A 27,815-nucleotide genomic window follows, 5' to 3' on the forward strand; every position below is an offset into this window, starting at 1 on the left:
AGAATGTAAATCTTGGGAAGGAGGGATCTACCAATCTGTTCCTTCTTATACACCAAGTACCTAAAAAAAAAAAAATCTGATGAACAAGGTTAAAAGTTAGAAGTACAGTATATTTAACTGGACTTGGACTCTTCCTCCCGAGATGATTATCAGAACAGTGGGAGAAATTTGTAAATCAATGCATTGCCATGATATACCCTGATACTTGTATTGGGGTTGCAGAGCAAAAAACAGGTACTTGACTGAAGTACTTAGGGGTGTCGAGCCAACAATATTCTCAAATGAATCAGCACGGTCAAAGACATACAGAATAAAAAATCAAATGTGGCAAACGTTAATAAATGGTGAATTGCAGTTTTTCTGTAAGGTTGAAATTTGACCAGAAAAAGGCTCGGGAACCCCTATCTGCGTGCGCGCACACACACACACACAGTTGAGCTGTATAATAGATCATTAAAACTTCCAACCTATAAAAACAGAGTATTTGGGCCAACCATACATTCCAATGAGCTTTCCTAATTGCACATCCCTTCAAATCCTCTTCAAATAGGCTCTTCAAATAGGATTCCCCAATGTGTTCCTAGTTAAGAAGTTAAATCCAAAAAAAGTTAAATCAAAACCCCACCACATTCCCATGGCGAGTTAGATTTTTTCTACATCACATGGTTTAAAAAGGGAATTCACAAAAAAACAAGCAGTTAAGACACAGAATTAGCCCGTAGATTGCTTTCCCAAATGCAAGCAGGGCCAACAGCCTTGTCCTGCCTGCTGTAGGGACTTACACTTGGGTCAACATCTCAGGCTCCCACAAGCGGTCCCAGACCAGCAGGACAGGCATCCCCCACTCCGGAACTGCTGCTTCACAGGCTGCATCTAACAAGATCCCCATCCCGCCCCTTAGTTAGCAAACTGAAGTCTGAGAAGCTCTGCTTGAGAAACTGGTTCCAACTGCAGGTCAGAACATCATTTACTAAAATTCTAAAACTTAACGGATGAAGGCAATCCAGCCTGTAGTGTGTTACTGACACTTGCCAGATCCGAGGCGCCATCCGCTGCCATGGATTGCAGTGGGCTGCATGGTCCGCCTTTGCCCACCACAGGGCTTCCGCATGGCTGTTCCTTCTGAAGGATGCCCTTTCACCCCTTCAGATCTAAGCTCAGATGAGCTTTCCCTGCCCAGAGTAGCCAGACCTCTTATTAAAAGCTCTCATTTTAGGAGCACCTGGGTGGCTCAGTCCGTTTAAGCACCTTGATTTCAGCTAAGGTCACGATCTCAATTCCTCCAGCAGGCTATGCTCAGTGGGAGGCCTGCTGGAGATTCCTTCGCCCTATGCCGCTGCCCACACAGATTAAAAAAAAAAAAAAAAAAAAAGGCAAGCTCTCATTTTAATCTACGCCTTTAATCAAATTATCATCGAAAAATAACCACTGTTAATCACTGTTATACACCTAAAAATCACACAGCTATGTTAACTTCATGAAGCTCACAACTATTGTATTAGGGTATTTCATGCCAGGGTACATTAACAAAAACACCAAACCCCCACCCCAAAAATCTCCCACATCTCAATGCAGGATTTGGGGTGGAGGGGCTTTCCTCTCTCCTGTGACTTAGGGATCCAGGATAACATCTCCATGACATCAAAAGGGATGGCTGCCTGCAGCAGGTGGTCTAAGGGAGTTACATGGCACCAAGTGAACTGCAAAGAAGTCTGGAATGTGGAGGGATCACATGGACTGTTCTGATGAGGTTTCTGCCACTGTTAACTCCAGTGCTGGCCCAATGTGTGGCAGGGACTATCTGTAAAACAAATGGTTACCTTCCTCAACACCAAATCAAGTGCCACGGGAGAAAGTAGGTTAGTGGACCTGCATCTACGTAAGTAAAAGCAAGCCCTTTTGAAGAAGTTTAAGTAAACATATCAGAAAAGAGTCTTGAGGGCAATAAGCTTTTGATTAAAGGGAAACTAGGCACACCAACTGGACCGAAAAATTCTTGTGTTTTTCTATGCACAGCTGCGAAGGTATAATGAAGGCCTGGTTAGTTCTGGTGAAGATCTTTGGTATTTTCCATTATCAACAATGATCTCTTCCTGTCATTTTTTGAAGATTTTGAGAGAGAGAGTGTGAGAAGAGAGAGGGTCAGAGGGAGCAGCAGAATCCAGTGAGCTGGGAACCCGATGCGGGACTCTGGGATTATGACCTTAGCCGAAGACAGTCACTTAACCAACTGAGCCACCCAAGTGCCCCTCTTCCTGTCGTTTAACCCGAAGAAATAAAAACTACCTTGCTTTTTTAAGTTATTTACTACAGAGTACTTCTTTTATCTATAAAATGGAAGCCTGTTTGGGGCATGTGGGTGGCTCGGTTGGTTAAGCGTCTGCCTTTGCCTCAGTCATGATCTCAAGGTCCTGAAATAAAGCCCTGCATCGGGTTCCCTGCTCAGTGGGGAGTCTGCTTCTCTCCCTCTGCCCACTCAAAATCTTAAAATTCCACCTGCTGCTCAAGCCTATGAAAACTCTCAAACTGCTTCTAGAGTTTGAAGGATACTTAAACTACCCTGTTTACAAGTTTTTTTTTTTTAAGATTTTAATTTATTTGAGAGAGAGAATGAGAGATAGCACGAGAGGGAAGAGGGTCAGAGGGAGAAGCAGACTCCCTGCTGAGCAGGGAGCCTGATGTGGGACTCGATCCCGGGACTCCAGGATCATGACCTGAGCCGAAGGCAGTCACTTAACCAACTAAGCAGCCACCCAGGCGCCCTACAAGTTTTTTTTTTTTTTAACTGAGCTCAACGTCCAATGTGGGGCTTGAATCCATGACCCTAAGATCTACAGTTGCACGCTCTACTGATTGAGCCAGCAGTAATTTAAATAAACGACATTTCAAAAACTACCAGTCTCCTGGGGTACCTGGTGGCTCTGGTGGTTAAGCATCCACTTTCAATACAGGTCATGATCCAGGGTCCTGGGATCTAGCCCCACATAAGACTCCCTTGCTCAAAGGGGAGCCTGCTTCTCCCTCTCCTGCTGCCACTCCCCCTGCTTGTGCTGACAAAAATGTTTTAAAAAATTGGCAAAACACACTACCAGTCAGTCACCTTCTAAAATTACATTTCCATTAGTAACATTTATTACCAATGGGTAAGACAAGAAAGCAAGAACAGTTTGTAATATTCCACTAGTATCTATATACCAAATACCAATTTTAAACCACACAAGTTTGTGTTGGTTCATCAAGACAATTTACTTGATCTTATAATTGGCGAATTTAGTTTTTACTTTATTACCTTGATAAAAAAATATTCCTAACATAACTGAGTATTTTAAAAACAAAAGTACCTTATTTAGTTTTCCTTATAAAATGATGGTTTCAACCTGGGATAGGCTGTTATGCTCTGACAACAAAGACACCTTTCTCCATATCCTGCACCTTCTCCATCTCAAGTCTTGGGTAGTTATAGTTATTTGCTTCATCTCAATCTGTGGGAGCTCACAGGAGTTAGAGATGGAAACAGCACTTACTGTGTGTAGCGGCAGGGCAGAGATTGAGATGAGTTTTGTGCAGACAAGAAGTGAGAATTTCACTTACAACAGGCGGGCACACAGAGCGCACGTGCAATGCACAAACAGGACAGCAGCACACATTATGATTGGCGGATACACGAACTTCCCCTGCCTTTTCTAAGATGCAAAGGGAGCTGCTCCCAACACAAACCTACCTAAATTCCAGTAAGCTATTGTCACTGCCTCCGTAGACCATTCTCCCGACCATAGACTCAAATATGCCAACAGGGGGAGCTACTGATGAGCCTCTTCCTACTTTCCAGACACCAAAAGGTAGATTTTAAGTCTCTCTTTCCCACTCAGAGCCCCAACACTTCTACCTTGCCTCGGAGGCTCTCCATCACTCTGGGGGTGCATGTGAACCCCAGCACGACCTGGTCAGTAGCAGCTGAAGGCAGACTTTCAACACTTCTGGAAGAAAGCAGTGGATACATGAGCTCACAGAAACAGAATACTCCTGGACCTACAGCTGTTACCATGACTATGCCAAGTCACAATATACGCAATTCCTAGAAATGGAAACACCGTTAATTCCTAATCCAAATGTTTTAACGAAGCACCAGTTTTTTTTTAAAAGATTCCACTTACTAAGAGTGACAGCAAGCACAAACAAGATGAGGGGCAGAGGAAGAGGGAGAAGCAGGCTCCCCGATGAGCAGGGAGTGGGGATCATGACCTGAGCCGAGAACAGACTGAGCCCCCCAGGCACCCCTCTTAAGAAGCAGTATTTTTACAAATAAGCAATGCAAAAAGGTCACCAAAGAATGATTTTTATTAGAAGTATGATAGAATAGTCGGGGAGAAAAGTACCCTTTCAAACCACATCATTATGTTGTGACCTACCTGCTATTTGTGGCTAGGAAGCAAGTTCAACCACAAGCGGATGGCAGTGCTTTTGGCCACTCAAGGCGGCCTGGGAGTTAGTCTTGCAAATTCTACAGTACAAAATAGCGTGATGACCCCAGCTGGTAAGGTCTCGCTCAAACATTTCTCAGCAGGCCAGATCTAGGGAAGCTGTATCACTTTTCTCAATGAACCGTATCCACAGAACTACTGATGAACTGATCGGAGTCAAGAAACAAATGCTATGCTTTTGACACCTACACGGTTCAGAACAGCTCATTACACAAAACGGAAAGCCAATTTGGGTTTTTATTGTTTTATTTGGGAAAAGTGCTTCTTACAAAAGGGCAGCTGCAAAATACAGAGACCTCTGCAACAATTACTTGTTTTTTCTTAAGAGTGAAAGAGTGGGTGGGATCCAAGGAATGAATCAAAGCAGTAGATGGACAAATGAGCATCTCCAAGTTATTTTAGGAACTAGAGTGACAAAACTCAAAGCTTAAGTTTCCAATCTTCTTCTAACAACTTTAGCTCGCCTCATGGATTACCACCCCCGCCCCCCCTTTAGTGGAAAAGCATGACTTATCCTGCCAACCAATGACCCCACTACAAGAAACACCTTCAACTAAGTTCTGAATCACATCTGTCTACCTGCAAAGCTCAGGGATGGAATGAGGCCAATACCCACAAAAACAAACACAAAAAACCTGACAACAAAACCTCAAACGAGGACAAATATTTGTCCAAAAGTGCCTGGGCTGCAGAGGCTGGGAGACCCTAAAATATTAAATACAACTGTGTATCCGAGCCCCGGTTTGTGTTACTGACTGGGACCAGCAGACAGGTGACCCTTGTGGCTAAGCCCGTTTCTCTATTTGTACAGACAGAGCTAGAGTACCCATCTACCGACAGCTACAATATCCTGCTTTGCCCTTCACACTCTTATGTGCCATACAGGGCTGAAACCGCTAAACCAAAGCTTTTCCACTAAGGCTAAGAACACAGCATCTATGCAGGGATGAGAAGCTTTTCACACACTCACACACAGCAAGTCCATCAGCCCCCGGGAGTCCGCTTCCAGCTCGGCTGTTCACGTGGCCACTGCATCTGTTGTCCGTGTTCCTTCTCAACTTTCCTATCGTGCTAAACACAGTAAAAACCTCAACGCATTTGCACCTGGTTCTGGTTACCCAGTAGTATGACTTGTGCGCAATTCAACAAGAGACCAAACCACAGAACAGGTGCACAGTGGGGGTTTTGGGGTAGGGAACAAATTTAAAAACACAGATGTGCAGAGTTCACCAGAAACCTCGGGTATCCACCTCGTAAGTCTGTGGCAGGCTACGTGCCACAGTGCAGATCCGTCACCATCACCTCTATCTTGTACCCCAAAGCAGGGCCAATGCTGTTCTTGAACCTGGGGTCCCCCGATAAGTGTGGAGAGTCCATCAACGCTACCCTAGAATGGTGTCAATCTGGTGGAAAACAGATGACGCAACAGACCTACGCTAACTGTCTGACAGTTAAATTCATGTTACAAAAAAACTAGCTTTAAGATTTATTTTTGTAACTTTTTTTTTTTTAACAGAGAAAAAAAACACACTCCTTGGGAAAAGGTGAGGGATTGAGACAGGCCCTGGGTAAGTAGGATCACGACAGCACCTGGAGTTGATCGGCCTGCCTAGGAGAGAAGCTCGGGCACTGCCACCCCACCTCAGGGGACAGCTGCTGTCTGAGGCTCAGCAGACCAGTTCACCCGCCACGTCAAGCTGCTATAGATCCAAGTCATAAAAATCTTCCAGCTCATCCTGAAACAAGTCCCACTCGTCTTCAGAGTCTGTCAGGTCGTCGTCCCCACCTGCGGCCAAAAGCATAAGCAACATCTCGCCCAGCTCAAAGGTGACAACCTCCTCTTCTTCGTTGTCAAAGGGGTTGCTGTTCTCTCTTTCCTCAATGAGCTCCCAGAAGTGGTTCCTTCGTTGGGCCTGTAAAAAACAAGGCCATGATAGGGATGGCACTGTCGAGTAGCATCTTCTATTGTTGTTTCTAAGGCAAAACGTCCAGCACACCAGAGGGCATGACGAACCAGACTTCTTATTTAGGGTTGACTTTACCAATTCCTCCCCTCTGGTTACTTGAGGCAAACCGCTTACTTAGAGCTTTAAGAGCTAGCTTTTCCTCACCTATCCCTCCCAGTTTCCTGAGGTTGCCGTTCTTTCATCCGCCAGTCTCACTCCCAGACCTGAGTGTTAATCTCCTTCCCCGGCCCCAATCTGTGTGGGACTCAACTGATAGCGTGGCATTTTCCCCTCCTTTAAAAAAACAGCGAGAGTTACCCGGTATCTGCTTGATGTTCCCACTTTCTGTCTCTGTGGCTCCTCTCTACGGCCATCAGGGTACGCATGCTTGTAAAAACAGTTCCCTCCAAATGGGCAGCTCCCACGTCCTTCATCAAAATACCTGCACGCCTTGTTGCTGGAAAGGAAAATATCGCAACCCTTATTCACAGTGGATTTCAGGTCTGTATTTGACTATCATCCGGTATTTCCTTAAACAGGTAGTACAGGTAGTGATAGAACTACCATGACTGTTTCCAGCCCACCCCAAGGTGTGTTCTTAAACATGTGTGTACTAATGCATGAAGCACCAACTACAGAAAGATACTTTGTTCAAGTCTGTGCTGTTCGTAACAGCTCCAGTCCCGCAGATCCAGCAGAGAGAGAAACCTTCTAGGAAGCCCACACACAAGCACACAGGACAACTGCAACATGGACTCAGAATGAGGTTGGAACCCACTCATGGGGCTTCAGCTATTAGAGCAGACTTCGTTATAACCCAGTCTCTGGGCATGCACCCCAAGGACTGCGTTATAGCAAGGTACACAACGGGTAAGTGTTATCAGGGGTGACAAAAAGAAACTGTACTGGGAAGGCAAAGAAAGGGTAGGAAGGAGGTAGGAGTATATAATGCAGCACTGTTCTTTTCAAAGTGAACCCAAGCTACGTTGGGATCTTAGCCTGAGAAAAGGCTGCAGTGCTCATACCTCATTGCTTCCTTGTATTTCTGAATGAGTTTCTGCTTCTCTTCTTTCTCCTCCACCCAGTACTCACTTGGAATGACAAAGTTAGATGTGATCCGGCATTCTGGGCAGGACCTGGGAAACAATGAACAGGCTGCAATGCACATCCCCCGTGACAGGCCCACTCTTCAAGGACACACCCTGGTGCGTCACCTCCATACTTAAAAAGACTTAACTGAAAGCCAAGTGGGCATTTCCTGAAAGGGTTCCACACACTGTCACACAACTGACCATTTCTTTTGAAGCAAGACAAACTCCTTAAACCAACTCAATGGCTAGCCAGTTCACTCAAAAAGAGTTAACTTCTGTTAAAAAAACGAAACAAAAAAACAAAAAACAAAAACAGAACAAAAGAAGACATTTCACACGGACTCCTTTTTCTTTCGTTTAAATAAATTTATTTCTTGTAACTTTGCTCTGTTTAGATTATATGTAGTTTTTGTTCAGTTATGAGAACAATCTTTAAAGGATGGTGGATTATTGGCTAGCTTAATGGATGGAATAGGAAAGTGGAAAATGTAAAACGTCAGGAAACATACATTCAGAGCTAGATTAAGTTTGTTCACTGAGCCTAAACTGGCTAATCCATTAAACAGTCTCCTCAGAAAAAGCACGAAGATTCTACTAACTGATACACAGGGTTTCCTCATTCAAATAAAAGTAGATATACCAACTAACCTAGAAGCTAGCTGAAATACAAAGAAGAAATTCCAATTAGAATACCCCCGTTTCAAGATAAAATGCATGCATTTAAATGCGGTCCATCTGGTTGAAAGTTGGCACAAGATACTAAAATTCTTCCCCAAAATAGAAAGCACAAACGAAGATTGGGGAGGAGTCTCACTTTATGATCTTGCTCTCAAATTGCTTAGCACTCCTCCACTTGCGAATACACTTGAGACAGTAAGTGTGGTTGCAGTTGGAGAGAATCCCAAAGCGGCGCTCACTGGGGTTGGCTTTTTCATAGACCACCTCCATGCAGATGCCACACACCATGTCCTTACTGCGCTGGACAGCAAATGAGAGCTCCATGTCCTTCTCATGGGCCTCAATGCAAGACTAGAAAAGGTGGAGAGATAAGAAGCGTAATCAAGTCACTGAATAATGAAAGACTTCAACTTGACAGTTAATGACTGAGTTCAAAGAATCAATAGTTAACTGAAAAGATGTTCCCAATTGACTGGAAAAGCGGCTTTGTTCACAAATATAGGTGGACAGACATTCTACATATTTACATCTATCACTAGAGTCAAACTAAGACCTCAACTTCAGAAATGGGGGGAGGGGGAATCACCCAATCTTCGCTACCCTCCATGTTATGATCCATGTTAGGATAGACAGATTTTCATACTAAGCTTGTTGATCTTCTGGTTTCTAAATGGAAAATGTAATTAAGATTAAGGTCTTAATTTACAATGTGTCAAGTGAGGGTGAAGGAAGCTAACATTTATTAGTGGGCACCTAATTTTTACATTAAAAAAAAAACAGCTTTGAGATACTTCATATACCATAGGATTCATTCCTTTAAAGGGTACAATTAAATGGTCTTTGTAGATGCAGTCATGCAACCATCAAACCAGTCAGTGTTAGAATGTGTTCACGTACCCCAAGAACCACCCCATACAAACAAGCAAGGAAATCACTTCACCGGAAACCGACCCCTCCCCCACTTCATTGTCAGCTACTTATCTGCGGCTCTTCTTTAAGATTTTATTTATTTATTAGAGACAGCGAGAGAGGAACACAAGCAGGGGAGTGGGAGAGGGAGAAGCAGGCTTCTTGCTGAGCAAGGAGCCCGATGCGAGGCTCAATCCCAGGACCCTGGGATCATGAGCTGAGGCGAAGGCAGATGCTCAACGACTGAGCCACCCAGGCGCCCCTAATCTGTGGCTATTCTTATTCAGGGCATTTCATATTAAATGTGTCCTTTTGTGACAGGCTTTGTTCACTTAGCATATTTTCAAAGTTATCTCAACTGTAGAAGGTATCAGTATTTTATTTTTTATTGCTGAGTAATATTCCATCACAGGGACAGACCACTATTTATCCATTCATCGGGTGATGGACATTTTGGTTGTTTCCACTTTGGGGCTATTAAGAATTATGGGGGCACCTTGCCTACTCAGAAGAGCATGTAACCCTTGATTTCGGGGTTGTGGGTCTAAGCCCAATGTTGGGTATAGAGATTAAACTTAAGAGGTTGGATGGCTTGGTGGATTTTGGCTAGGTTCTGGTCTCAGGCTTCTGAAATTGAGCACCATGTGTGACACTGCACTTAAGCAGGGAGTCTGCTTAAGATGCTTTCTCCCCCTGCCTCCTCTCTCAAATCTGTAAAAAGAGGGGTGTACTGGTCAGTCAGTGAAGCGTGCAGCTCTTGATCTCATAGGTGTGGGTTCAAGCCCCACACTGGGCATCAAGTCTCCTTAAAAGTGAGGCTGAACTCTGGAACCAAACAGTATGGAGGTTCCTCAAACAGTTGAAAATAGAGCTACCATACGATCCAGCAATTGCACTACTGGGTATTTACCCCAAAGATACAAATGTAGGGATCCGAAGGGGTACGTGCACCCCAATGTTTATAGCAGCAATGTCCACAATAGCCAAACTGTGGAAAGAGCCAAGATGTCCATCGACAGATGAATGGATAAAGAAGAGGTGGTATATATACACAGTGGAATATTGTGCAGCCATAAAAAGGAATGAGATCTTGCCATTTGCAACGACATGGATGGAACTGGAGGGTGTTATGCTGAGTGAAATAAGTCAATCAGAGAAAGACATGTATCCTATGACCTCGCTGATACAAGGAATTTTTAACCTCAGGAAACTGAGGGTTGCTGGAGTGGTGGGGGATGGGAGGGATGGGGTGGCTGGGGGATAGACATTGGGGAGGGTATGTGCTATGGTGAGCGCTGTGAATTGTGCAGGGCTGTTGAATCACAGATCTGTAAAACAAACAGGTTTCTAGAGGGGAGGGGGGTGGGGGGATGGGTTAGTCTGGTGATGGGTATTCAAGAGGGCACGTTCTGCGTTGAGCACTGGGTGTTATGCACAATGAATCATGAACACTACACCAAAAACTAATGATATAATGTATGTTAACATAATAAAAATTTTTTAAAAGCGAGGTTGAAGGACGTAACACATACTTTTTAAATTTAAACATGCTAATTATAAGGAAAAAAAGGTCACCCATAGTTACACTAACTACAATATTTTAATATTTTATTTTCTGAAAGCTCTTTTTAAACAATCCTTAAGAGACACTACTAAAAAGGGAAAAAAAAAAAAAGACAGCACTTCTGCCAATACCCAATATAGAGCTGAAAGACTTACAGGGATTTAACTTGCTCCAATTCATGTAGCCAACATGTCGTGAAGGTAGGATTCAATCATGTCTCTTATACTATGCTTCACCCAACAACCCACTAATTTTTTTACGTAATTTAGAAGCAAAATTTGTTGCTCCAGTAAATATAAAATTTGTATATAAAAAAGTGTCTCAAAAAACATGCTGCAAATGGGCTTAAAAACCATAATCTGGGGGTGTCTGGGTGGCTCAGTGGGTTAGGGGGTCTCCCTTCGGCTCAGGCCATGATACAGGTCCTTGCTGCTCAGCAGGGAGCCTGCTTCTCCCTCTCCCTCCCTCCTGCTCCTATTCTCACCTGCAAGAACCATAGTCTGAAATCCTCATCCACTGTGATTGGGGAAGTGAAATGGTGTACTCACTGTGCAAAAAGTCTGGCATTGCTCAAAATGTTAAGCACTGAGTTACCAGATGACCCAGCAACTCTACTCTCTAACTTAAAACATGCCCACAAAAACTTACATATGAATGCTCATGGCATTATTCCCAATAGCCACTGGGTGAAACAATCCCTAAGTCCTTCAATTGATGAAATGGAAAAACAAAATGTGGTGTAGCTATACAGTGCATTATTATTCAGCGAAAAAAAGGAAGTACTGATACACACTACCACACAAATAAACCTCGAAAACATTATGCTAATGTTTAAGACAGTCACAAAAGGCTACATAGGATTCCATTCATATGCAATCTCCACAACAGGCCAGTCCAGCGATCAGATTAGTTGTTGCCAGGGAACTGCAGGGAAGGGCAGAATAAACAGTAATGGAGCTAAGGGGCATGAAGTTTTTCAGGGGAACTGTGGTAATGGCTGCACAAGTATGTTAATATATTAAATACCAATCAGACGTGCATCTCTCGAAGAAGTCTCACATGGATTAACAGAATACTTCCCTGAAGACTTACTTTTATATGTTGCGATCTCTGGGCAGCATCAGTCGGATGGAGGACCTGCAGCCCACACATGTCGCAGGAGTCTCCGTGGAGATACACACAGTTCTCCCCGTACCGGCACTCTCCGACCGTAGCATAGGGGCAAAGCTGCTGCTTGGTTTCTGCTGCCGTTTGCTCTTTCTCCAATTCTTCCTTGGTCACTGAGCCCTGCGGGGATGCTTCAGTGCAGGAAGGGGCAGCTGAAAATGTTTAAGAGGGTAGTAAAGGTCCAAAATGGGTAAAGCAGATATATGAACCAAGGTAACTGAGAACCTAACTGAATAGAAAAAAATGAGAAGAACTTCAATTAAACTCCAAGTCTATTGAACTAATCCCTTCACTCTTCAAAGATCAATTTTCTAATGCTGCTTGTTTGGGGAAAAATAAAAACTTATGATTTCTTGTGCGATTGCACTGATTAAAAGAGGCTTCGGTATTTTTCGAAACATTCTAAATTCATTGGGATTCAAAAAGTTTCTTTCACTCCATCGGTAAGTCTTAGGTAATCCAATTTAGAGTATTAACTCAGGCTAAATATGAAGAGTGGAAGCAGGAAGGTTGTGAAAACCTGCTCACTGGTGGACTATGGCCCAGCACCCTAAGTTGTTTTTAGTCTTCAAAATACTCACTACGGCCACAGTAGGGCTGCCCAGGAACAAACTCAATGGCATTCACCCAGTCTTCTGAACCTGCTCCTACAGTTGCAAAGTTTGAATTTCTTGACTCGGCTTCGCCCGTATTCATTTCAACAACCGGTCCAACGCCTGATGAGAGACTTGAGGAAGCAGCAAGGGATGATTTTGCAGTTAGATCTACAGCAGTCACTTCGTCCTGTTTCAAAGGCTTGCTATGTTCATACCTAAAAAAAAATTCGAAGTCAGCAGTCACTGTCTAGCCAGCAGCCCCAATTGGGGTATGAATTCCCTGATCCTGTCCTTGGGTTGTTTTCAAAATATCATGCCTATGAATCACCTGGGAATTGTTAAAAGGCAGATCTGGAATTTCTAAGTCTGGAGCAGAGCCCATGATTCTGCATGTCTATCAAGCCCCCAGAGGAAATACTGCTTGGCCCAAGGACTCTTGACTAGCAAGGTCATAGACCAGGAGTCGGCAAACTAGAGCCTTCAGCCAGGTTTGGCCTAGAGGCCATGTTTGCCCACCCCCGCAGATGACCATCTATCATCCCTCAAATTCCACTCGAATCTGGAGTCTCACGGTTCCCATGGCAACTCTGCTAAAGAGACCCTGCACCGAAGATTGATCAAAGCAAGGCTGACCCTCAAACTCAAGTAGAAAACGTAGAACACTTTAACACGTCATGTTAAAATGTTCACAATATTAAACAGGAGACGGTATTTACAATATATGATATGTATTCTTTTCCTGTATCGAGTCATTGACCTGATAACTTTTCAAATCTTTACCCTATATATTTTCATTCCTTTTCATATGTAAAATTATTAAAACACATCTCCAGCTATTCCCTTCAAGAACCAACTTCCCGCCCAACAAAATACACACAATTCAGACATTCATTCAGACACAATAAATTAATGATACATGATACAGTCAGTCTGAACTGGCATAACCTACAGTACACATTATCTAGCAGGTCTTGCAAATTGATTAATTGGGCCATCCTAACCATGGGCCAGCTGTGTTACCAGTGTATGTATTTCCATCTAAAATAAAGGCTAACTACACACCATCCCTTAGATTACTGCAAACATTTGCTTATATTTACCATTGTATTCTACCATCTCAAACCTTCATATTCCTACTCTTAAGCTTTAGGGAACCTACTTTCCCTTGCCGTCCAAGTAACTGCTATCAGCTATAAAACCCAGTGTGTTTTATTCCAGACTGGAATCCTGAGTCATGCAAGCTAAGAGCAGAAACCACTGGGAGTATGCACTTGCACCACACCTTATTTCGTTGTCAAAAAATTGTCAAGTGGTGGGCGCCTGAGTGGCTCAGTCCTTAAGTGTCTGCCTTTGCCTCAGGTCATGATCCCAAGGTCCTGGGATCGAGTCCCACATCCGGCTCCCTGCTCAGCGGGGAAGCCTGCTTCTCCCTCTCCCACTCTCCCTGCTTGTGTTCCCTCTCTCGCTCTGTTAAAAAATAAAACCTTAAAAAAAAATTGTCAAGTGGTGTTCTAATGTGACTCTAAGCTTCTCCGTATGACAGGAACCAATGACCACATAGCTATTTATACTTAAATGTACAACCAGTTTGTTGGTCCCAGCAACTAGTCTTATTTTCAAGTGTTCAAGTGGCACAGGTATAGTTACTGTATTAGACAGCATTTTTAAAGATTTTACTGGGGGGAGAGAGAGAAGCAGACTCCCCGCTGGAACCCAGGACCCTCGGATCATGACCTGAGCCAAACACAGACACTTAACTGAGCAGGGTTAACTTAACTGAGCAGGGAGCCCGAGCCACCCGGGCACCCAAACAGTTCAATTTTTTGAGCAACATCTAGGAATAAACACATGCCATGCATTAAGAACTGTATCATCTGGGGTGCCTAGGTGGCTCAGTCAGTTCAAGTCATGATCTTGGGAGTCGTGAGATAAGAGCCCGCCTTGGGCTCCAGGCTGGGTGTGGAGCCTGCTTCGATTCTTCTCTCCCTCTCCCTGATCCCCAAGGCTTGCTCTCAAAATAAATAAATCTTTAAAAAAAAACACTACTGAGGGGTCAAATTTAATGAATAAAACCGGGTCCTTGAATACAAATGATAATCTATTTTGAGTATTAACTTTTCGGGATGCCTGGGTGGCTGAGTCGGTTAAGCATCTGCCTGCATCTGACTTCTCCTTGGGTCAGCAGGGAGCCTGCTTCTCCCCTTGCCTCCCGTTCCACCGGTTGTGCTAAGAAAAAAAAATGACTATTAACTTTTGAAATCAATCTGCCTAGGGCGCCTGGGTGGCTCAGTTGGTTAAGCGACTGCCTTCGGGTCAGGTCATGATCCTGGAGTCCCAGGATCGAGTCCCACATCGGGCCCCCTGCTCAGCAGGGAGTCTGCTTCTCCCTCTGACCCTCTTCCCTCTCATGCTCTCTACCATTCTCTCTCTCAAATAAAATCTTTATAAAAAATAAAATCAATCTGCCTATTTAGCCTAAGTTAATCCTTTAGTGCAGAATAGATCTATAAAAATGATTCTGAAGTGAAGATTTGTCCATAGGTACTAGGAAAGATAAAGTCCATGTAAGAAAAAAATCCTAATAAAGCAAGAAGGATGCAAGATGCATTTTGAAAGGTGCTTACTAGGGGCACCTGGGTGGCTCAGTCATCATGATCCCAGGGTCCTGGGACTGAGCCCCACATCAGGTTCTCTGCTCAGCAGGGAGCCTTCTCCCTCTCCCTGCCACTCTGTCAACTTGTGTGCTCTCTCTCTCACTCAAATAGTATATAAAAGACAAGAACAACCAAAAGGTGCTTACTAGAAATATGGTTCAATGAAGCATGGACCTTCTTAAGAATAGGGATCAATCCAGCCTATGACCCTCAGGCCAAACCCAGAGCTAGAGCTAAAAATGGTTTTGATACTGAGCAAGCCAGCCAGGCTCCCCATTGACAATTTCTTTTACAGGCCATTTCTGTGGGCAATTTTAACTGTGTAATTCAGGAGACAGCAACGGACTTGTATTCTCGGTTTCAGTATTTTTAAATGGTTGAAAAATGAACTCAAATTTCAGCGTCTCAATGAAGTTTCATGGGAACACACCACATCCATCAGCTTATCATCTACAGCTGCTATTGCACCAAGAACAGTATGGCCTCCATAGCCAAAATACATTCATTATCTGGCCCTGTACAAACGAAGCCTGCCAATTCCTACTTAAGAGGACTAACATCTACTGGATTCAGAGTCCATAATGATTGTGTTTGTAATGATTATTAAATTAATTCTTTTTAGGGCGCCTGGGTGGCTCAGTTGGTTAAGCGACTGCCTTCGGCTCAGGTCATGATCCTGGAGTCCCGGGATCGAGTCCCGCATCGGGCTCCCTGCTTGGCGGGGAGTCTGCTTCTCCCTCTGACCCTCTTCCCTCTCGTGCTCTCTATCTCTCATTCTCTCTCTCTCAAATAAATAAATAAAATCTTTAAAAAAAAAAAAATTAATTCTTTTTAAGATTTAGATCACAGAATTGGTGATCCTTTTAATCAAAGTGTTAAGCAATACTGAGACAACACTGAAACCAATATTGGGCTTTTCTTTTTTTAAAGATTTTATTTATTTGAGAGAGAGAGGGAGAGCACATGAGAGGGGGGAGGGTCAGAAGGAGAAGCAAGACTCCCCGCTGAGCGGGGAGCCCGATGCGGGACTCGATCCAGGGACTCCAGGATCATGACCTGAGCCGAAGGCAGTCGCTTAACCAACTCAGCCACCCAGGCGCCCTGGGCTTTTCTTTCACATCTTTGCAGATACTCTGTATAGTATTAATTTCTATGTAAGGAAACTGAAATCACTTTTTCTTCCATCTTTGAGAGTAGATAGATGCTTTCCCCTCTGGTTGGCTACTTCCGACCCCCAATCATTCCAAGGTCTGGTACCAGTCTTTAAATTTTTTTTTTTTTTTAAGATTTTATTTATTCATTCATGAGAGACAGAGGGGGGGAGAGAGAAGCAGAGGGAGAAGCAGGCTCCCAAGGAGCAGGGAGCCCGATGCGGGACTCAATCCCAGGATCCCGGGATCATGACTGAGCCAAAGGCAGATGCCTAACCATCTGAGCCACCCAGGCGCTCTGTCTTTAAAATTTTAACTTACGGGGTACCGGGGTGGCTCAATACGTTTAGCGTCTGACTCTTTAACGGTTTCGGCTCAGGTCATGGTCTTGGGTTTCCTAGGATCTCCTGGGCAGAGTGCTTATGTGCTCTTTCAAATTTAAATAAATCTAAATACGTTAATTTACGGGATTCAGTGGGTCCAGAGGGAAAGAGCCCTCCACAGGAAACAAGACCTACCATAACAATGGTTGTCAACCAAGGCAATACTCCCTCTTTCTCCACTGGGTGTTCATCAACGATGAGGGCATTCTTATGGCACTGAGTAAGTGGGGGCAAAGGATGTTAGAGGTCATGCAATGTGTTTAACAGTTCTGAGTAATGAAGAACTGGCCTAAGTTAACAGTGCCACCTTCATGAAGCATGGACACAGTAACATTTGTGAACTGTTGGCATTAGGACATCATCTTTCATTGAGGAAACTATTACCTCTATGAGGCGTTCAATATTTGAAATCTCTGGGCAGTGGCCAATTTGTATAAAAAGATCCCTACACAGTTAAGAGTGAAAAAGTAGGTGTAAATCTTCCAGCCTGTCTGTCCCAATTACCACCAAAGCTTCCCTTCAGGCCAACTATTAATAATAGGTTTCCCTAATTCCTTTCATTTCAACCTGAGAGATCTAAACCTAGCTCAAATCAGATCATTGGCCAAAGAGGGAGCTGCATCTTTAAAGAAAAAAAGCAGTTATCAGGTGACTTGAAACCGCCTCAATGTCAGGGCTTCACCAAAACAGGGCACCCACCTCACTCCCTGGCCTTCGACCTCGGTCTCCCACAAGTCCACTGATTACAGGGTTATGTTGAGGATGGGCTTCCATACTTATTCCCAAGGAGAATATGAAATGCCTAAATGCCATTTAGGGCTGGGGAAGTAACCTGAAAAGTAAGCTAACACATACAGCCTCAGCCTTAGCTTGGGTTTCTTACAGTTATTTTTCACTCTTCCCACCTATATGGTCCAATCAGATGAGTCCCTCTTCTGAAGAGGAAGCCGACTGTTACCCGGCCATACTTTCCCCCCTCCTATCACGCAGCATACTCTCCACTTCTCTCTGCTGGACACCCTAGTTTCCCCTCCCACTCCTGACATTTGTTTCTTCTCTCCCTGCACATAGTGTACAAAGACTCTCGGCTGATTGTTTAGGCAAAGAACCAGGCTCCCCTACAATTAAGCTGGCCTAGAAAACCTGCAAGAGACCATATAGTAGGATGGTGTTCTACCAACCCCCCCTTTCATACTGTGACTGATAAGCCTGGCAGTCGAGTTTTTTGGGGTTTGTCTTTTTCCCCTTCCCAGTAATACTGCAATGAAAAAAATTAGCTGAGAGCAAAAGGACTTAAACTCAGAGGTTCCATTTCCGAGCTCTTAAAAGTCACATGAAAAAAAATCTATTTTTCTCTATCCTTACTAGATTTCCTAACAAAATGAATGTGGGATGACTGAACATTTATATCCCACCCATCAATAATTTCCTAGCCTTTTGAATTCTAAGCATATGGCGTAGAATGCTAAAACTGGCCGACATTCCCCAAATGTCTTACCTAATATGATGGTTTATGGTTTAAAGTATGTCCACAGTTCTTTGACACGCCTCCCTTCAAAAGGTGGGGCCCAATCTCTCTCCCCTTGAACACTTCAACATGGGCTGGATTTAGTGACTTGCTTGTAATGAAGAGTATAGCGGGAAGTGAGTGCAGGGCTTCTGAGACTAGGTCATAAAAGGCACTGTGGATGTGTCCTTGCTGGCTCTCTCCAATCACCTGCTCTGGGGAAAGATAGCAACCAAGTAGGACACTAAAGCAGCCCTAAGGAGAGGTCCAACTGGTAAAAAACTAAGGTCTCTCTCCACCTTAGGAGTGATCCTCCAAGCCCCTGGGGGAGAGGTCAGATAATGGCAGCCCTGCCCAAATTCCTGACTGCAACCTCTAGAATCTTGGAGCTAAAACCACCCAGCTAAACAAGACCCCCAGAAACTGGGAGATGTTTTATCATTTCTAAGCTGCTAAATCTCGGGGTAATTTGTTCAACATCAACAGGTAACTATTTTTTATTGGTTATTTGACAGAGAGAGAACAAGCATGGGGAACAGCAGACAGCGAGGAAGAAGCAGGCTCCCTGCTGAGCAGAGAGCCCAATGCGGGGCTACATCCCAGGACCCTGGGATCATGACCTAAGCAAGGCAGCTTACTTAACCAACTGAGCCACCCAGGCTGCCCCAATCAACGGGTAACTAGAACACTTCTTTTCTGACTTGGAAAGATAAATAAAACCTCCACCTATTTCTAAGCACAAGCCACTGCTGCTGAATCGCAACGTAACAGGATTAGGGTGCCAATTCAATTAATAATGATAGAGATTAAAGAATGAATCCCTTTTGGTTCTTAACATTCTGATGGTTACTAGACACATTCCTGAGTATTTCCTCTAAATCTAAGCTTAGTTGCAAGCCGAAGGGTTTCAGGAAAGTTGACACTGAATGATAAGCAATGAGAAGCTCTCTAAGTAGTAACCTAATACACTATTCCAAATGCCTACGATACCCTTTTCTCTCCTATTTCATTATTAAGAGATATGCACATCATTCTTAGTCCTAAAAAGGAAATGCGATATACAGACATACTTTCTCCACACCTTATCCCTAGGTTTGCAGAAGGAGCTCCTCGAATTACTGCATTACAAACTCATTTAAAAAAAAAAAAGTATCAATACATACCCTCTAAGTTAGAGATTTGTAAGTGTACTAACACTAAGGAGTACTTTTTCAAAGCATTTATCTTAAACCTATTTATAAAGCTATTGGAATTATGTATTTTACTCTTCTTCTCACCCTCTTCCACTCCACCTCTCAACAAACTCATCTGTGAACAATTCTTACCTGCAGCGGTCTCCGTAAATACAGTATCCTCGCTGAAAATACTTGCACACTACACCGTAAGGACTGTCAGAGAGGTCATGTGAGTAGCGACAGTTATCTCCTTCCTTACAAACTCCGTGCATGAAATACCTGTGAGAAAAAGAACCACAAAGTTCAAGACAGTCCTAAAAGAATTCATGACCAATGTACTCCACCAGTAACACACCAATAGTAGGAATATCCTAGTGCTGTATAAATATACCCAATATATGCTATTCTACGCAAACATGTGAGATGAACACAACAGCAAGCAGTGTAAGACTATATGAGGAGATTATCCGTTATGGTACCACAGAAGACTGCCTATACATATGTGCACCAATTTAGATTTCAACTCTGAGGTCATCTAATCTGGTCTCTACAGGGTTAAGTTTGACCACAGTTCTCATTCCACAAGTCCTAGGGAGGTAGTAACGTTAGCCATAATGGCAGCTCTATCTGTAAAAAAAAAAAAAAATAAAGAAGAAACAATTTAGACCAGAATGGGTAAGACTACTGCATATTTCACTACTTCACGAAACCATTTTAGGGGTGCCTGGGTTGCTCAGTCAGTTAAGGGTCTGCCTTATCGGCTCAGGTCATCATGATCTCAGGGTCCCGGCACCGGGCCCCACGTTGGGCTTCCTGTTCGGCAGGGAGCCTGCTTCTCCCTCTGCCTCTGCCCCCGATTCTTGCCTGCTCTCTTGCGCTCCCTATATAGTGCTCTCTCAAAGGTTTTAAAAAATAGTTTTATTTATTCATCTGACAGAGACACAGTAAGAGAGGGAACACAAGAAGGGGGAGTGGGAGAGGTCGAGAAGCAGGCTTCCTGACAGAGCAGGGAGTCCGATGTGGGGCTCAATCCCAGGACCCTAGGATCATGACCTGAGCCTAAGGCAGATGCTTTAACAACTGAGCCACCTAGGCCTGCTCGGCGGGAAGCCTGCTTTTCCCCTCCCACCCCCCTGCTTGTGTTCCCTCTCTCACTGTGTCTCAAATAAATAAAATCTTTAAAAAAAAAAATTTTTAAAGATTATTTGACAGAGAGAGACACAGTGAGGGGAACACAAGTGGGGGTAGTAGGAGAGGGAGAAGCAGGCTCCCCGACCTGAACCAAAGGCAGACACTTAACTGGAGCCACTCAGGTACCCCTAAATAAAATCTTAAAAAAGAAACCATTTTAATGCTTGAAAAGCCACGTGAAGGGTACCTGAGTGGCTCAGCTGCTTAAGCAACTCTTGATCTCTCCATCTCAGGGTTTTGAGTTCAAGCCCCACACTGGACTCCAAACTGGGCATGGAGTCCTCTTACAACTTGATGTAAAATCCACATGTGAAAATATAACCAAATTTGCTGCAAACATAGAGGCAAAGAGAAATCACCGTATGTTCTTTGGTTAGCAGACTACCGCTCCTCAGCCTTAAGAGGATTACAGGTGTACCTAACTAGCAGTTTCCTAAGCAAGTATTAAGAGTATGCCTTAGTAGGACCTGGAATAGCACCATCAGCATCATTTGGGAATTTGCTAGAAATAAACACCTCATACCTACTAAAATCAGGAAGTGGGGATGGAGGGGGATGAGTAGAGCAAGCAGCAATCTACATTTAGGTTAGAAGTGATAGTCATTTTTTGATCGCATAGAGTAGAACCACCACGACCATCCTCCATCTTCCCATCACTGACTTCTGTCAGGGTTTTTTTACCCCCTCCCCAAGATTTTATTTTTAAGTAAACTCTACGCCCAATGTGGGGCTTGAACCCACAACCAGAGATCAAGAATCACATGCTCTAGTAGTGACTGAGCCAGCCAGGCAGGGCACCCCAGGGTTTTTTTAATTCTTTGGTCCTTTACTGGTTCTCTTTTTCTTGAGCAGAGAGAAATGAAGGTTTATTTTTGGCAGGCCACAACTAGCCACATAGGCACCTGAAGGAAAAAGTACGTATTTCCTAAGTGTGGCTGATGACATCACTATATCCAAGAGTGTCACCATTATCTAGAGTAACTGTATACTCCACTTGCCCACTGATCTGAATATGTAGAAAATATCTGTATTTACCTAAGGAACCTGGAAGAAGGCTGCCCAAAATTGAATATGAAAGCTTCTGTTCAAAGAAGGGAAAACTTCTGCATGACAGTACATCACTTGAAAAGACTAACATGTTGGTGGAAATAGTTAAAATGACCAATATCCCAAAGTGCCCTGGACTTGTAGTCCGTAACAAAATCTAAGAATATACTAGGAAGAGAACTATAGTTGACCTAATTTTAATTTCAACTGTTATTTTAAGTTTACCATAATGTAACTCAGGCGTGAACTTCTGCTCAACTACAGGGCAACTTTGAGTTAAACCACTTGTTTATCAATAGGTAATTTTGGGGGCACCTGGGTGGCTCGTCGCTTAAGCGTCTCACTTCGGCTCAGGTCTGATCCTGGGATCAAGCCCTGCAATGGGCTCCCCACTCAATGGGGAGTCTACTTGATCCTCTCCCTCTGCTCCTCCCCGCTTGTGCTCTCCCTGTGTCTTAAAAAAAAAAAAAAAAAAAAGCTCATTTGACTGCATAAATGAAGACATCAACGCAGACACCCCCTAACTATAAACAAGCCAATGAAAATTACATTGTAATCACTGCAGCAGTAAAATCTTGCTTCAAAGTACATAGAAGTATCCAGGGGCACCTGGGTGGCTCAGCTGGTAAAGGTGTCTGCCTTCGGCTCAGGTCATGATCCTTGAGATGCAGGATTGAACCCCCTTTCCAGCTCCCTGCACAATGGGGAGTCTGCTTCTCCCTCTGCCTCTCACCCTGTGCTTTCTTGCACTCAAGTAAATAAGTAAGGAAAGTATCCAGTTGGTAATAGGTTAGTTATCCTTTTGAAACAGTATCAGTGCTCAAACACAATAGTTTACTGTCTTATCCCCAAGTGGGAACTGTTCCTTTTTAAACACAAGAGTGTCTATACCTTCAGTATTTCTTTGGGATCATTTAAGTCACATACAGATACTGAGGGGCGCCTGGGTGGCTCAGTCATTAAGCGTCTGCCTTCGGCTCAGGCTCAGGTCATGATCCCAGGGTCCTGGGACTGAGTCCCACATCGGGCTCCCTGCTCAGTGGGGAGCCTGGTTCTCCTCCTGCTCCCCCTGCTTGTGCATTCTCTGACAAATAGAATCTTAAAAAGAACTGGGGAGACTTTTAAATTCCAGCTTTGTCAATTAGAAGCTATGTGACCTTCAGCAGGTTTCAGCAATCTTTTAGAATTAAGGTAAGTCAGTAACTACATAGTCTTTGTGCTATGTCCTTCCACATCTTTACTCTGCCCTGCCAGACCACATTTATTCACTATATTGATTTATGACCAGCGTAGCAAGAGGTACACAGGAACATGTCAAGTTGAGAGGAAGTCAACTGGTGCCTGGGTTGCTCAGTCACCTGCCTTTGGCTTAGGTCATGATCCCAGGGTCCTGGGATCAGGCCAGCATCGGGTTCCCTGCTCAGTGGGGAGCCTGCTTCTCCCTCTCCCACTCCCCCGGCTTGTGTTCCCTCTCTCGCTGTGTCTGTCAAATAAATAAATCCAAAAAGATTAAGTCAAACCATTAAGGCAAGACACCCATGCCACAAGGTTTTTAATCAACTGTAGTAATATAGCCAGAATACAAACAACCTTTTCAGGCACTATTCCTGACAAAGTCAATATATGCAAAAAGCTACATCATGTATCTATCTGGCTCAACATGAAGCCAGAGAAGAATTACCCAGCAATGACACAGGTTCCTGAGGTCCAGAACTAGTAACACTGAAGGAATTCAAGTAGACACAAAAATCACCTGATACTTCAGGATCAACAGAAATGCTAGAATACAGGAGGGGCGCCTGGGTGGCTCAGTAAAGCGTCTGCCTTCGGCTCAGGTCATGATCCCAGGGTCCTGGGATCGAGCCCCACATCGGGCTCCCTGCTCGGCGGGAAGCCGGCTTCTCCCTCTCCCACTCCCCCTGCTTGTGTTCCCTCTCTCGCTGTGTCTCTCTGTGTCAAATAAATAAAAGCTTTAAAGAAGAAATGCTAGAATACAAGCCCTAATTAGTTACTGCCAAATACTAAACATAAATGGTTGTTTGGTATGCATGGTCTGGGTTTTCAGCTTATTTTTTTGGCCTTTTATCCCTCAGTGATATGAACACTATTGGTATATCGAGAATTAAATACAATTCTCAGTGAAATCCCTCCTCACCAACCCATCTCTAAGAGATTATGATTGTGAAAAGTGTTGCGTTGTAACAAGTAGAAAAAAAAGGCAAACCTCTCCCGATAAGTTTCTCTCCCCAAAATGAAACCAAAGGCTTATTTTGTTTGTTTTTTTTTTTAAGATTGAGGCCATTTATTTATTTATTTAGTGGGATCGTGACCTGACTGAGCCACCCAGGCACCCCTCGAAGTTTTGTTTTTAAAATGCCACCACCAAGCCTCCCCAGACTAAAGCTTCCTTTGGAGAAAAGGCTGGGCCATTATGACTTTTTAAAAATTCATTTATTTTAGAGAGAGGAATGGGGGGTAAGAGGGAGAAAGAATCTCAAGCAGACTCTTCCACTGAGCTTGGATGGGTATGGGGCTCCATCCCTCCACTGGGATCATGACCTCTGACCCTCCCTCCTGCTCCTGCTCTCACTGCAATGTCACTCCAGACATTGTCCAGTTAAGACAAATAAAATAGACTAGAAATCTCCCTACTGCTGTACCTCCTGGAAACCTAAGCACGTTTGCCAAAATAATTACAAAACACTCCAACAATAGCTTCTAGGGTACACAGAACCGAATACCCTCAAAGTACCTCTAGGCATCGCAACAACCTGCCTGTGGGTTGACAGAAGAAATTACAGAATGCTACCTAATTCAGCATTTACCACTTCATCGGCTATGGCATTTTTTAACTTGGGATACTTAATCTGAGGAGTGCACGTACCATTTTTCAGACTAGACTGCAAATTCCTGGTGGCTGAGGACCATGGTTTACTCTGCTTTTTTTTATCTCTTACAATACTTTACAAATACTTACCAGTTACATATTTAATAAAAACTGTAGGTGTCATCGCAAATCGACATGTCAGTAGCAAAATTAATTCTTCTTAATGAATGGGCTGGTTAACTTTTTCAATGCCACCCCTTCAAAAAAGCCTGTACTAGATAGTTTCCAAGTAATAAACTTCACTATGGGTATGACTGCAATTGGAAAGAGACTTTCTGGAATTATTTCCTTTATTTTTTAAACTCAAAATGAAAACACTTGGTTTTGGGATATTATTTCAAATGCCAGAACAGTCATCTACCACTGTAGAACTCCCATAAAGCAGTGTCTAAATCCAAAATTATAGCTTGCAAGTTATGACAGTATTTTATTTTTTAAAAATTTATTGTTATGTTAATCACCATACATTACATCATTAGTTTTTGATATAGTGTTCCAAAGTATTATTTTAACCCTATACTCTCAAAGCTAAAAGCAATAGCGTACTTCATAATATTCCTCCAATAAAAAAATATGAAAAATGGCCTGGTGGGGGCAGCATGATACAGTTCCTTGGGAAAGGTGTAGGTTTTTCTTAAGCCGCAGACATCAAACACAATGAGGTAGAATTGAGAAATAAATAGTAACCAGTAAGAAAATCAATTGAGCAATTTAAAAAAAGTCCTCCAAAGAACTAACTTCTTAGAGGATTATGCCCTAAGTAAATAGCCTTAAACAAACTGCTAGATGGAAGAAAATAAGCAGAAACACTAAAGTGTATCACTTAAATCTTAATTCTCCTCTAGGGAGATTTAGCAAACAATGAAAATATAATACAATGCATTTTTGCATTCCCTTGAACATCTAGGGCATCGTCTCTTGTTGTAGGCACTAATACTTATTTAATGAATAACTGAATAAGGTAGTCCCCAAAAGATAACTCAAGTACACATTTAGGATAAACAAAATAGGGCCCCTGCTCAAAGCTCAAGGTCCACAATAAATGAAGATCTCATATTCACTATCCAAAGAGAATTTTAGTTAGATGTTCGTACCTAGAACTGAAAACAATGTCAAATATTAAAATCCAAGATATACTAGCCTTTACTTTTTAAAAATAACTTTCAAGTAAAAACTAGTACGTCTAGGCCTGTTATCTTTTACATAATGCCTTTCCAAAATACTAGATTACTGAGCTATGTAAATTTTTTTAAATACATGTAAATCTATTGGTTCATGGGCAACGAATTCCCAGTCAAGAACAATCTACAATACTGCATTTAACTCAAAGATCCTAAAGGCAAGCAAAGAGGAATGCAGTCTGGTAAGCTATTCTGAATTCTGGTTATATACTGTTGAGGACTAGAAAAGGAGAAGTTAAGAACAGGGCCAAGTGTCCAACAGAGAAGAAAGTGTGAAAGTGACAATCAATTCTGTGCACTGCTGTAAAGTTGGGTTCAAGTTACAGCTGCCAAGATAAAAATGAGGTAAGTATGGTAATGCCAGGTTGGTGATGGGTGTTAAAAGCTAGACTATATTGAGATTGGAAATGGTATGTTAAAATCAAGGCTTTGTATGGAGTTCCTGTTAAGAACTCACATATTCAAGCAACATATTTTCAGTATATAGAGGTAGATTGGGACTGCAGAGTGAAGGGCTAAAAATTCAGGTATATAAAGGTTACACTAGTTCTTTTATTTTTAAAGGAACCAACTAGCACATATACATCAACTGCAGCACTGTAGAGAAGAGAAATTGTAAATAGGGACTTAACTGTTTCATGAACAAGAATTTTGAAATTCTCATTCTTCAAGATACTGCACTTGATTCCATTCTTAAGATCTACAAACGACTGGTAAGAGAAGCGACCTAAAATAGCTTTTACGCTTCTTCAACCCACTACTGAAAATAAGCTTATATTCATGCCTTACATGTATATTATATTCATGCCTTACATGTATATAAACAGAGAATGCTCTTAAATATCACTGTTAACACCAGGACAGTGAGTTCTGTATAGTTAAGAATCCTTACGTATTGCATAGAAATTATCCCACCCCCCCGGTGAAAACTGGCGTTCCAGTTGGATTTTTTCAACTGCTAGAAAAACGCTTCCAGTCGCTAATGATCACTTCTATAGGAATCCAAGTAAAACATTCAATTAAATGCACAGAAGTGCACTCATCCTGTATGCACAGCTCGATCAATTTCTACACGCGTACACACGTACCTATTACCGCCATCCACTTATTTTTTTTTCAAATACTTACATCTATCTGACATACCAAACCCAAACAAAACCGCTCTCCTGCATTTCCCCCCTTCAGAAGTAAGATGCGTGTATTTCAAAAGAACATTTTCACCGCGGGAGGGGAATGGCAGCTCGTGCAATTTAAGGCGGAGGAGACGACCTCAGCCCGGCACTCGGTTCTATAACAAAAGCTCAGAACCGCCAACCTCGATAAACATACAAAGAAGAAGTAACAAAAGCTACTTCTCGGGTGCGGCGGGGGCGGAGAGAGACGCGAGCAGACATTACCAACGGATGACACCGTGCCGAGGCCGGGCAGCCGGGCCACCTTGTCCCGGCCCGCGCTCCCCAGCCCCGCAGGCCAGCAGGGAGGCCGGCTGCAGGCTAGAACACGCACCCCCTTCCGTTTGAACCTGAGGAGGAGCTGCAAGCAGGGGCTGCAGATCTGGCGACAATGAAAAGGAGGAGGAGTCTGCCCACCTTTCTCTCTACGCGGCGCGCCGCTCCGCCAGCGCTGGGAGGGCGGCGGGCGGTGCGGCAGCCTCGCAGCAGAGCCGCGCGCGCCCGGCACCGCGGCGGCCGGCGGGGGTTGACGCAGCGCGGGCGCGGAAGCCGCGGCGGCCAAACGCCGCTCTCCTCCCTCCTCCGCCCGCCCCCGGCCGCCCGCCCGCCCGCCCCTTCCTCTGCGCCCTCTCCGCGGCCTCGGCCCCCTCCCCGCGCCGGCGCCCGGCTGCGCAGCGCCTCACCTGCAGGTGACCTGTTTAGTCCAGCCGCCGCTGCTGCCGTCGCTGCTGCCTCCCCCTCCCCCCGCCCCCGAGGACGGGGAGGTGACTGTGGGGATAGGGGTGGGGGAGGCTGCTGCCACCGCCGCCGCTGCCGCTCCTGCTCCTGATGTTGTGGCTGTTGTTCCGGGAGCTGCAGCCTCCGCCATTACTGTTTATCCCACACAGCAGTGGCACCGGAACTTCCGGGATCACATAGTTCCGGTCCGGCTGCGGGAGAAGGCGGCGAGGCGAGGGGAGGGGAAGGAGACTGGGGCGCCCGCTCGCTCCTCTTGGCTCCGCTTAGGGTCTCCGAGCGCTCTAGCCGCTCGGACTG

General features: G+C 44.0%; 1 protein-coding gene across 2 annotated transcripts; it reads right to left on the minus strand.

Annotated features, from left to right (window-relative positions):
* Window positions 1-4,709: 4,709 nt before the first annotated feature.
* Window positions 4,710-27,815, minus strand: MKRN1 (makorin ring finger protein 1). 2 transcript variants are annotated; one of them, XM_028106293.2, is made up of 8 exons: window positions 27,464-27,815; window positions 19,453-19,581; window positions 12,418-12,647; window positions 11,762-11,988; window positions 8,333-8,547; window positions 7,453-7,563; window positions 6,746-6,884; window positions 4,710-6,394 (listed from the first exon to the last, which is right to left on the minus strand). In XM_028106293.2, exons 1-8 carry the CDS (start codon window positions 27,646-27,648, stop codon window positions 6,182-6,184), a joined length of 1,449 nt encoding a protein of 482 aa, XP_027962094.1. In that variant the 5' UTR covers window positions 27,649-27,815; the 3' UTR covers window positions 4,710-6,181. The 2 variants fall into 2 exon arrangements, with proteins under 2 accessions (XP_027962094.1, XP_027962095.1); XM_028106294.2 differs by lacking the exon at window positions 27,464-27,815 and adding an exon at window positions 27,198-27,268.

Source organism: Eumetopias jubatus, unplaced genomic scaffold (genome assembly GCF_037043125.1).
Source record: "Eumetopias jubatus isolate StellerSeaLion01/CBP00866 unplaced genomic scaffold, mEumJub1_p1.0 scaffold_14, whole genome shotgun sequence".
NCBI lineage: Eukaryota > Metazoa > Chordata > Mammalia > Carnivora > Otariidae > Eumetopias > Eumetopias jubatus.

Coding starts and splice junctions, on each gene's coding strand:
- MKRN1 (XM_028106293.2), bottom strand. CDS start 27,648: ATGGCGGAGGCTGCAGCTCCCGGAACAACAGCCACAACATCAGGAGCA. Junction 19,582..27,463: donor ACTAAACAGGTCACCTGCAG/GTGAGGCGCTGC, acceptor TTTTTCTCACAG/GTATTTCATGCACGGAGTTT. Junction 8,548..11,761: donor AGAGATCGCAACATATAAAA/GTAAGTCTTCAG, acceptor CACCTTTTCTAG/TCTTGCATTGAGGCCCATGA.